Source organism: Helianthus annuus, chromosome 16 (genome assembly GCF_002127325.2).
Source record: "Helianthus annuus cultivar XRQ/B chromosome 16, HanXRQr2.0-SUNRISE, whole genome shotgun sequence".
Lineage (NCBI taxonomy): Eukaryota > Viridiplantae > Streptophyta > Magnoliopsida > Asterales > Asteraceae > Helianthus > Helianthus annuus.
In genome coordinates, this window is record NC_035448.2 from 30,988,250 (window position 1) to 31,000,590 (window position 12,341).

The window sequence follows — 12,341 nt, forward strand, 5'->3', positions numbered from 1 at the left end:
ACAAACTTAACAAACCATACATAAAGGTACAAACCAAAGTTGACAAACCTAACATTGTCTTGAACAAACCATACATAAAGGTAGAAACCTAAGATTGTCTTGAACAAACCAAACATAAAGGTACAAACCAAACATTGTCTTGAACGAACTTGACAAACAAACAAACATAGTCTAAACTTAGAAACCATCCATCACTCATCAAGATTGTAAACTGGTGCACTTTGAGTGGCAGTGTGTGATTACTGTGAAGCAATGGATTGTTCAGCCCCTTGTCCTTTGTAGCTCCTGACATTGTGACCCATATTCCCACATTTACCACACTTGATGCTACTACCCTTTCTGGTCATTTTACCTCCTTTGTCGAACTCCTGCTCAAGCTCTTTTTCACCATATGCCTTCTTTCTTTTCTTCCTTGGCCTTCCAACTTGTGTATGATGCTTTGGTGGGATGAGTGTTGTTGGACACTCTGAAGGAGTCCACATCTCCGGCCCGTTGATTGGCTCTATGACATTGTAATAAACTTTCTTCCATGTTGAGAGCCAATACACTTCATCCACCCACTCTTCAGGTATGCCAGCATCAATGCTATTCCTTGACATATCCCATATGGCTGCAACTGCATGTTTGTAAGGCATCTCTGTCAAATCTCACTTCCTGCATGCACAAGTTTTATTTTTAACATTCACAACACACTGTGATCTCGGACCTGTGACTTGATACTTGTCCGAATCAACCATTAAAACAGACATTTCAGCAGCCTGTTTCTTGATCTCATCGAAGACCTCAGTGGCATGAGGAGTGAGGGGCCCCATACACTTTGCTTGTAATTTCTTGACATTGACTATTCTCTTGGTCATGTACTCCCGAATGAATTCTAGGCATGTGATAATCGGCTTGTCCCTTGCTCCGACGATTTGTCTGTTAAAAACCTCACATATGTTGTTCAGCAACATATCACATTTAGCTCTTCCAGAAAAATATGCTCTTGACCAAGCGGTGAATTGGATCTCATTCAGCCAGTCATAAATAGCTCGTTCTGTTGTCTTAATTTCTTCCATAGCTTTGTTATAGTATGGAATAGATGTCTTCCTTCCGGCTGACCAAAGCAAATTCTTGTAAAGATCTCCGCGCCACTTGGATTTCATGTTCTCATGAATGTGCCTCAAACAAAATCTGTGCTCAGCATTAGGAAAAACAGCTAGCATAGCAGGAATCAGACCCTGTGATACAAAATGCAATTAATGACAATATTTTGCTACAAAAGTTTTTTGCAATGTTTTAATTAAGACAATATGACCTTAAGAAGTTATTACCTTTTGTCTGTCACTGATGAAGGTGAAACAAGAGTTAACCGTACACCCTAGGTCATCTCTCAACAGTTGCAAAAACCATTTCCAGGTTTGTGTTGTTTCTGCCTCAACAAGGGCATAACAAACTGGATATATGCTATTGTTCTCATCAATACCAACAACACTCAAGATCTGTCCAGGAAATGGACCTTTCATGAAACAACCATCCACACCCAGCAATGGTCTTCCAATCATCTTAAATCCTCTCATCATAGAGGCAAAACAAAAATAAACCCTCTGAAACTGCCTTGTAGGACTAGCTGAGTTCCCACATGGCTCCACATCAATTTTAATTGTACTACCTGGGTTGGCTTTTAGAAGTTCATCACAGTATGACCTTAGCAGACCATACTGTTCTTGGTAATCACCATAGATCTTCGTAGTTGCTATCCTTTTGGCTCTGAAGACCTTATGTAGTGATATTTCAAGTTGATGCTTCCGAAGCAGTTGACTTTGGATTTCTTGAATTGGCATGTCTGGATTGCTTTCAATCATAGGTTGGATCTCTCTGGCAATCGAACTCATTGTATACAAAGAAACGTCCCTTGTTGTCAAACAATTGTGTTGATTATGAATGGTCTTCACACACCACTTATCCTTGTCTGTGTTCCTTGAGATGTGAACTGCCCAAGGACATGTGGGCTTGGTATGCCTTTTAAGGTGCTTGTATTGTTGCCCTACTTTGGTGCATTTACTATTTTGCCCCTCTTCTCCCTTTCCTTTTACAGGACCAAGTAGTGGTGGATTGCTTCCAAAACATACTACCCTATACCTTAACAATTCATTTTTTAGAATAAACACATCCCTCATTGCCTTAAGAGCATAATCTTTCACCATCTGATTCATCTTTTTCTTGTCATCAATAAGCTGACCAATATAGAATGGCAGATCATTTGGACCTTTTGAAGCACTCGTTTCTCCTCCTTATCTTCCTGGCAACCTTATCTCTAAGGGTTGAATTTTCATCCGATCCACTTTCAAAATCCTCCAGGTCTACAGGCACATGACCTTCTTCGCTTCTGTCATCATCATGATCCCCATCACTTGAACCATCCGGCTCTTCCCTAGTAAAATCAACATTAGCCCTAAACCTCTGCATATCCACCTCTATTTCATAAACCAAATTATCTTCCTCAACATACTCATAATCAGGATCACTTCCTTCCCTCTCTTCTTCATCTTCATTCATACTATGATTCTGATTATTTATTGTAAATGATGCTGGAACAATTGCTTTACATGCCCCTACAGGACCTTCACTTGTATTTTCCAATATTGTTGACATCCCGTGTTCAACATACATGTCTATCATGTTGGCTCCTTGACGCACATTAGCAAAGACCCCTAGTAAGTCAACATCACATTTTAATGTCCTAAGACCAAAATCCAACGAACAGTACGGTTCCTTGTAATGAATGCAGAAAAACAAACCATCATTGTATCCTAATTTCTTAACCATCTCCTCTAAAACATCAGTATTCAACACTCTACAATCTACATGATCAATGTAGTTCATCTTCCCACCAAGGTATCTCCTATTTGGGTTTCCTACAAAACTACCTCCATGGTGAATTTTAATGGTAAATTGAGATGGGGTTTCTCCTGTAAACACAAATCAACAACAAATTAACACATAAAAAGTTAAACTTTTACCTAATTCAGACCTCTTTGAGCTTGCATGTCACTTACGGTACATTTCACCCGGTTCGAAATACTGATCTTCAGCTCGTATCTTCCATAATCGAAGATCCATGCTCGTAACAGACTTCTAATCTGCTGTAATTGTTGAAGAATGCCTGATCGCCGGTGCAGAGGTCTTCAATTTTGATTTAGGTTTACTTCAGGGTTTCAAAGTGATGAATTGGTGATTAAATGAGGTTGCAGGTCAACACTAAAGAGAAATTACCTAATTGCCCTTTGACCATTAACAGAAGTCGCTAACATCTAACGGAAACTTGGTCCGGGGGGTAAAAGTGCGACATAACCCCAAACAGTGGGGGGTAAAATTGCAATTATTTCCTTAGGGGGGATAGACATGCCAATGACCCCTAACCTCAGGGGATAAAATTGCAGTTTACTCAAAACTTTTAAATATAACAACTAAAACTCTACCAAAAAGATGGAACAAACATACAAACACCAAACTTTCAAGCTGTTACTTAGATTAAAACGTAATAAAATTGAAATTACACCATATTTTTCATTCAACGATATTATATTTCGTCCGATTCTCATCTAAAGATATGCATGTGTCTTTATCATGTGAGTCGTACTTGTTCGGTTTTCTATTCAAGGATATTGCATTTCGCCCTATTCTTAGTTCAAAGTATACAAACAGCTGCAAAGTAAACAGTGATGTATCCAAGATTTTTTTTCTAATGAGTTCCTTTTTGTAAGTTTTTTTTAATTCTCACTAATTTTTTTTTCTAAATTCTATTGGGTTCTCACTATTTTTTCTCCATTTTTCCAAACACACTGAATTCTTGAGAACCCACAAACGTGAGCTGGATCCGCCCCTTAAAGTAAATGAAATGAAGTGTCTTCTTCACTGTTCTCAAGTGATTTAGTAGTAATTATAACTTGGAGTTTAAGGGTCAAGTTATTCTACAAAGGCTCCTAATTATAAGAAGTGTAAGAAAGATTTATAGAGTGACAAGTGTCCAATAACCTAAAATTAAACCCACTACATCACTACCCAAAACCTAAACACCCACCCCCCATCCCACCCCACCACCACCCAAAAACCTAAACCCCTCACCCCCCCACCCCACCCCCAAAAAACCTAAAAAAAAAAAAACTAAACACCCACCCCCACCAAAAAACCTAGAGTTTTTTCCTAAAATGGTGTTGGTGGAAAAGTTATTTACCAAAATGGGTGATTTGAAAAATAATTACCAAAATGAGTGTTTTTCTATATTTCTTCATTTTTAACTAATCTACTATAAGTCTTCTATTTTTATTTAATCAACCTATCACATTTATATTCTTTTCTTCAATGTAACTCATTATATAGATTTTTTAACCAACTTATTAGTTATTATATTTTTTTTTTATATAATGAAACCCAGGTTAAAACAAATTAAAATCGTTGAATTCATTTTATTATTAAATGCTAATACCCCTCATTTACTATTCTAAAATCGTTGAATTCATTTTATTTTTAAATGCTAATACCCCTCATTTACTGTTCTAATTTAATATTTTCAGGGTAATTTTTCATTTACTATTGTCTGCGTAATTTATTACCAATTAAAATGAAAACCCATAATATAGTGTTTCCTAAAGTTACATAAATTTTATTATCGGGAAAAATATTTACGAAGATTGATTGGTTCGTAATTTCATTGGCCAACTCGATACTTATTATTATTATTGTTGTTATTATTATTATTATTATTATTATTATTATTATTAACTTATTTTTAAATGGTCAGGAACAACATTTATTTCAATTTCGGTTAATGTAAACATGAACACATGTCTTGTTTACGAAAAAGAAAACCATGTTTGTATTCAATTTTTTGTTCGGTTAAAGTTAAATAAATGAACATGAACGTGTTACTTTAGTGTTCGTTTACATCTCTACACTTATAGGAGTAAGCTTTATATTAGAATGATTTAGCTTATATAAATGTAAAAAGAAATAAAAGAAAAGGTATTAAGAAAAAAAAGAATTGTATTTTGGTTAGTTAAAAAGTAAATAAAATATAAAGAGTAATTGTTTGGAGAAAAATAAATTAAAAACATATTAGGTTAACTGAAAAAAAGTAAAAAATATAACGGATTAATTAATAATAAAGAAATAAGAAAAAACACTCATTTGATAAATATTTTTTAAATCACCCATTTTGGTAAATATTTTTTTCACCCTCACCAATTTAAGAAAAACGTCATTGCAAAACACCTATTTTGGTAAATATATTTCAAATCATCCATTTTGGTAAATAAATTTTCCACCAACACTCTTTTGGGAAAAAACTCCAAAAACCTAAACCCCCACCCCCACCCCCTCGGCAAAAAAAAAAAAATTTTTTTTTGGGTAGGTGATGGGGGAGGGGGTGGAAGTTTAGGTTTTTGGGTGGTGGTGGATGTTTAAGTTTTTTTTTTTTTTTTTTTTTTTTTTTTTGTAGTGGGTTTTTTTAGGAGCATTTGTACCATTCTTACAATTAGAATCCTTTGTATTTGATCCTAATCCTAGAGTTTAATATTAAGACCAAAATTGAGATAATAAATTGTCTTTATTCTGATTGTCCGAACAAGTGGAACTTTACATCAATGTTACTCAAATAATTGGCTCACCATCAAAACACGTCTTGATCTTCGAGTCATAAATTAGAAGGCTTGACTCAGTCAGTACATAATTTAAAAGGGCTTGACTCAGTCCATAACCAGTAATGGTATTAGAACTTTTCTATTGACAAGTTATAATATAAGTATTTCCTGTTTCAACTACTAGCAACATTTATGCGGTGTATTATAGTGAACAAGAATCTTATACTGTAACGTCTTAGGTAAATTCATATCAGTCGTTGATACAAAAGATACGGGCCTAATAAGAAATGTTTGATCTCAAATATGATCAACGCGTTTGAACGTGTTCACCGAAGGTTCACCATCATGACACCGTCGCTGTTGTCGCCACGTTTCAGTGGTGGTTTTGTTGTTTGGGAATTTTTGCCTGAGAAGAGAGAGAACGGGAAGAGAGAGAGAGAGAGAGAGAAAGGGGAAGGGGAGAGGGAAGATAGAGTAGCGGTGACCAAAGGGTCACCACCATGGCCACCACAGTTTTTTTGTTCGTGATTTGTTCCGATTGACCTATTTGGGAAATCATCCTCTCTTGATACGTGTTTTCTATCTTTATACCTTAGCCCTCCTAAAAAAGAGGTCGGGGCGGTGACCGGAGGGTCACCACCGGTGGATTCAGACCGTCTTGGCGGCCATGATTTTTAAACCCTGCGATGATGTTGGCTTGCTACCCGGTATGGCAACTTCGATTGCAACCGTCACGCCACTGAGTGGGTTCAACGACGATGATCTTTTCAGATCTGAGTCGATTTGTATTGGTATTTTCGTTTTGCTTTATGAGATTAATTAGATAATTGTGTTAGTAGCGGTGGTCATGTTGTTGTTGGTGGTGATAAGACTAGTGGGTATGGTTTGGCTCATCCCCACGGGGATGAGCCTCCACGTAGGCGCCACGTAGACGGCTCGTGGGGGATGAGCCAAATGAGGGATGGAGGGGGATGGAGGATGGGGCCCCACCTCATTATTTTATAATTTTCTATTGTTTAATTTAATAACCAAGGTAATAAAAAGTTTATAAAATTTAAAAAACACCACATCAAACAACATAAATAATTTCATTCCATAAAAAAAAAAAATTACATTCCCTAAAAAAAAAAGAAACCGAAAAAAAAAAATTACATTTCCTAAAAAATAAAAAAGAAACCGAAAATAAAAAATAAAAAAAATTACGTTTCCTAATGCCTACGACGTCCATTTTTTTTTCACCTCTTCCTTCATCCTCCGATAAACCTCACGTTCATCCTCCGGAACCGAGTCGAGATCCAACCGCATAATCCTAAAATCTTCCGCTCGAGCATAGTCGGACGACACGGTTTTCTTGTGACTATACTTCTTCATCATCATCTTCAAGTTGAACCGGGGGTTGCGATTGGGATTGTAGTTGTTCAAACGTGTTGCGTTGCATGATTTGTTGGAGCGCTTGATATTGTTGAACTTGTTGTAGTTGAGACATTTGTGAGAAGGCGTTGGGTGTTTGTTGGAAACCCGAAAACGGAAATGGCGAAGCCCCCCACGAAGGATCCATAGTCGGAGTGTAAGCGGGACTAGAAAAAAAATTAGGTTGGTTCGGATTTGGATTATTCGGGTTGGGGTTGTTCGGGTTGGGGTTGTTTGGGTTGAATGGATTCATGTTTGGGAGAGAATGGTATAAAAAATATAGAGTTTTTTTATAAAAAAGGATGAGAAATGGAGAAGAATGGGAGTAGAATGAGAGAAATTGGTTTAAAAAAGGTGTGGGATTATGGTATTTATTTAAAAGGAAATTGATTTTTTTTTTTTTTTATTAAACTAGCCGTTTAATAACGGTCGGATTTTTTGAATGAGGCTCGGCCCACCCGGCTGTGGGTGGCCGATGTTGATGGAAGCCGGACCAGGGGGGCGGTGTGGGGGTCCGGCGCCGGGCCAAGCCGGCCCCCATACCCACTAGTCTAATGGTGGTGGTTGTGTTAACAGTAGCCGTGAAAAGGCAGGCTTTTTTTATGTTTGTGTTGAATAGTACAGGCTGTGTATATGTTGATTTGATGGGGATTTGAAACAATGTCCGACAATGATGGTTGCTTGCTACTTGGCGTGGCAACTCCGTTTGCAGCTGTACCAGCGCTGAGTCGTATTTGGCGATGATGAAGTGCCATTCTGAGCCTTTTCGCTTTGTCACGAGTCGAATGGTTTTGTAGTTTCTGTTTTATATAGGCCTTTTCGCTTTTTTTATCCATCAATAAGTTATTTATTTAGAATGTTGAAATACATATGTACAGGTTATATATGTTTTGTTCATCTTATTCTTATGTATATTTCTTTTATAATGCCATTACACTTACATTTGGTTATTTATTAATATATTAGACTATCCTATTTTCATGAGATTTGTTGTGGGAACACATGAATAGTTGAATGGCTAATGATTTATTTGTCATTTATGGGTCAAAGGTATGTCATGAGATGCAAATGAATGACCAATTTAGTGGTTTTTCTAATTTTCATGGACCAGGTTAGTAGTTCACTACCGTTTCTATATTGCATATATATGCAGTGCAATTTATATGGTAGTATAGTTAGCCTATTTATGCTTAAAAAGTGACTAACATGAATGTTATGGTGATATTGATTGTTTAACTATGTATTCGACTATTCGTTGAGATAATATTGTGTTGAATGATACACTAATAATGTGAATAGGAAATTCATAAGAAAGAGAATATTATTTTTTATGTGCAAAAATTTCATGTTAGAATGAAACTTATGTAATCACCTTATACTAAAAAAGAAAAAAGAAAATCCTAACATACTTCTAACATGTTAGAATGAAACATATGTAATCACCTTACAGGGAAAAACATGTATTTAAACCAGAGCCCTCGGTTCCATGAGGACTCTCACATCATGATTGTGCAGAGATATAAAGCCAGTAACATACTTCTTCTTGATGACAATTTTTCAACAAAGAATTGGAGATTTTGGGCTGGCCAGATTCTTCGTTAAGGATTCAGCTTATGTGAGCACCACATTAGCTTAGTAGCTGGAACATATAAGTTCTTATATAAATATAATATCAACGTATAATTATCATAATGTCCTTGCTTTGTGATCTGTATAGGATATTCAATTTTGTGGTTTTAGTGCTTAAAATCATTAGCTAGATGGAGAATACCAAACTTAGTTTACCATTAGAAATGCAATAGCTTCCCAAATATGTAGGACCCAATCCCATTTGCATATTTAATTTTAATCTAAAGCAACAAAATGAGATCTTTATTTATTTTGTCATTTTCCTTGAAAATAGGCATAAAAGTTGTATGAAAGATCAAGAATGAAGAGTGAAGGTTTTGTTTAAAGGGATGTTATGCAAACGATTTGGGTAGCTCTATTGTGCGTTCGGTTGTTCAGCCTCATGCTAACTTAAGGCCACCAATGCCAGAGATTGTATCTATGTTATAACATGGAAGGTGGAAATGGTCAAAATGAATGAGAAAGGATCTTGGGAAGCCATCTCTGATTATTTCCCTTCTCCACTCGAAACTGAATCACCCAACTTGACTCAACCTCCAAACTCTTGCAGCAAGGAAAGAGGGAATGAAAGCATGGCAGTTAAAAAACACTAATTGATTGCAAGGTACCGATCCGTGTGTTAATACAAGTAGGCATTGTTCCACGTTATCCCATGCGTTGATTTGCTTTTTCTAGACGAACATTTCAAGTAAATAGTATGTGTATGTGAAGAAAGTTTTAATTTCAAAATGTTTCCTCCTTTAAATTCCATATTTGTGTAGATAAATTCATCTTTTGGTTGATTACCTTGAGATGATCCATACAACGTGTTGTCTGTTTGATTGATTATCATGACATGAACAAGTTCTAATGCTCATTTATGAGCTCACAGTTTGATTCAGTATTTGGTTTCTCATTTTAATTCATCATTTGTTTTGATCAAGTATTTTTATTGCTATCGCTTCTTAAATCGTAAAAAAAGTTATGTCGCATACGTGGGTACAACTATTTCATAAGAGGTAGAAAGGGAGAGAAAAATCGTTGCTTTGAACTTGTGTAAAGGCCGATTAACCCGCTGGCGCCGCCGCGAAGCGCGGGCGGAAAAAGTCCTAGTTCTTGTAATTCTCAACATATTTCATGATTTTGATTTAAACACTCTCTATATGTATATATTCTTCATAGCCATAGCAACTACACTTCAACTACCCAATATTTATTGCACTCGACTCGAATGCTATTTAAATATTAGATGTAATATTTTGTACACCATCAACAGCCCACAATCTCTTATCAACCTTTTCTAGAATTGCTAGGTGACAAGGTATTTTGACGAGTTGGATTGATATAGTTTATTTATTTATTTATTTTAGTATAATACATGCTTGGATTATTTTTAGTTTTATATCACCGGTCACCATCCTTCTTTATAAACTACAAACTGATTATCAAAAATCAGACTTGTATTTATAGTGTTTGTATTTTAACACTCGCATGTTTTTTTTTCTAACTACTAAGTTACTCCTAAATACTCATATAGTAGGATCAGTGGCGAAGCATGAATTTTTCAGCCAAGGGGGCGAAAACGTATATACCCAAAAAAATCTATAGAACCGGGGGGGCGAAAACGTATATACCCACAAATTTCTATACGAAAACTACGTATATAACACTACTGAGCGAAAAATTCGGGGGGGCGGGCGCCCCTCCCCGCCCCTCTTATCCTTCGCCCCTGAGTAGGATATATATCTTACAAAATTTGAACCTTCCACCATGAAGAGGAGCCACCTTATCACCATACCATGTCCCTATCTGACTTTTTTTTAAAGCAGCCTTATATTAACAAGAACCAGGCCAACATGCCATACAACCAAGCAAATTATTATATTACACACAGAAGCTAAAGTCTAGCCAGCTACCTAAGGGATACGACACCATGAAGAGATCCACTGTCTTCGTTAGCAGCCGATTAAGATGAAGATGCCAACAAAAAACGTTCACTTTTTTAGGAAGCCAGTTATTCCAAATACCCACATCAATACTCGAGGATGAAGATGCGGAACCGAGAAGACAACGCATAGATTTTACTGAGAACCAACCATCAGAACTGGGCGCCCAAATCCAAGTATCAGGCCGAGAGCTAAGCTGAACCGAAGACAAGAGCGCGACACAAGCTTGAAGTTCGTTGAGCTCCGAATGACTAGAGGGTTGGGCACTCCAGTCCCAGGTTAGCTGCAGAAGGGCATTCGAAAAGTCCAACTGATCTTTAATGTGACATAGTTTGAATCGATCGAGCTTGAAAATTGAAGCAAACAACGATTTAAGTCTAGAATCCCCAACCCAAACATCCAACCAGAATCTAATCGAAAACCCATCACCCGGAAGCACTTTAATAAGGTTGCCTAGAGATAAATTTCTAGGCCTGAACACGCAGTCCAGTTTTATGATGTTACTCCACACACCCGTTCGACCCGATTTTGCTGGAAGAAATTCTCAGCGCCTAGGAGAAAAATGTAAACCATGAACAACCTTTCACCAAAACCTGTTTTGCTCAGTTTGAAGCTGCCAGCCCCACTTAACAAGAAGACTTTAGTTAAAATCCAGCAATGACCTCAACCCGAGACCAACCGCATTCAAAGCACGAGTGACATTTTGCCATTTTACCCAAGCCAGCTTGGACCTTTCCATAGAGCTTCCCCAAAAAAAAAAATTGCGTCTAAGTTTTTCATGCTTGTCAATAACACTGAAAGGAGCCCTGAACATTGAGAAATAGCAAGTAGGTAAACTATCAAGAACTGACTTGATAAGTGTGAGCGGTGAGCCTACCCCTGACCGATAGGGTGGAGGCCTTCCATTGCGAAACGCGCCTCTCAAAAAGTTCTATAACCGGACCCCAGTTGAAAATTTTGTTCATGTTCACGCTAACCTTGATACCAAGATAGATAAAAGGAAAAGCTCCAGCTTGGCATCGCATAACGGCAGCCAAACGGTCAACCTCAGCCACATGGACGTCGACCCCATATAAACAAGATTTTCGAAAATTGAGATTGAGCCCCGAAACAACGGCAAAGCATCTCATGATCCTCCTAATATTCAAAGCATTTATGTCAGACCAATCACCCGCAATTAAAACATCGTCTGGGAATATGAGGTTGGAGATAGTGGGGCTGTCATTTGGTATAGATATACCATTAATAAAATCGACCTCCGATGCACTCATCAAGAAGGACGAGAAGGCTTCCATAGCAAGTATGAAGATGAAGGGGGAAAGAGGGTCCCCTTGTTTGACCCCCATCCCCCTCTCGAAACTGAACTTGCGGGTAGGAGACCCGTTTACAAGGACCAAGGCACGGGAAGAGACAAGGATGCCTTTGACCCACATTCACCAACAAGCTGGGAATTGAATTTGTTCAAGGACGAAATCAATGAAGGCCCATGAGATTAAGTCAAAAGCCTTATTGAAGTCAACCTTGAAGAGTAATGCCGATGACTTCCTTTGTTTGACCCAAGAGAGGATTTCGTTGATTATCATAAGACCATCCAAATGTTGTGGTTAGAAAAAGGTTGATTGCTCTTCGGATATGACCGAGTTAATGACTCGCTTGAGTCTATTTGCCAAAACCTTTGAAATATTTTTTTCTTATGCATCCTATTAAGCCAATGGGTCTGAAGTCATTAAGACATGTTGTCACGCCCCAACCGATG

At 37.4% G+C, this 12,341-nt stretch overlaps 2 protein-coding genes and 1 long non-coding RNA gene across 3 annotated transcripts; 1 reads left to right on the forward strand and 2 right to left on the reverse strand.

The window, feature by feature from the left end:
* Positions 1-239: 239 nt before the first annotated feature.
* Positions 240-635, reverse strand: LOC110919173. The gene has a single exon (XM_022163450.1). The coding sequence runs from the start codon at positions 633-635 to the stop codon at positions 240-242; it is 396 nt and encodes a 131-aa protein (XP_022019142.1).
* Positions 636-7,587: 6,952 nt separating this feature from the next.
* LOC118488348 lies at positions 7,588-9,439 on the forward strand. Its single transcript, XR_004884312.1, has 2 exons — positions 7,588-8,646; positions 8,935-9,439. It is a non-coding gene; the product is annotated as an uncharacterized LOC118488348 (long non-coding RNA).
* Positions 9,440-11,424: 1,985 nt separating this feature from the next.
* Positions 11,425-11,931, reverse strand: LOC110919174. The gene has a single exon (XM_022163451.1). The coding sequence runs from the start codon at positions 11,929-11,931 to the stop codon at positions 11,425-11,427; it is 507 nt and encodes a 168-aa protein (XP_022019143.1).
* Between the last annotated feature and the right edge of the window lie 410 nt (positions 11,932-12,341).

Excerpts from the sequence above, each read along its gene's own strand:
- LOC110919173 (XM_022163450.1), bottom strand. The coding sequence starts at position 635 with ATGCCTTACAAACATGCAGTTGCAGCCATATGGGATATGTCAAGGAAT.
- LOC110919174 (XM_022163451.1), bottom strand. The coding sequence starts at position 11,931 with ATGGGGGTCAAACAAGGGGACCCTCTTTCCCCCTTCATCTTCATACTT.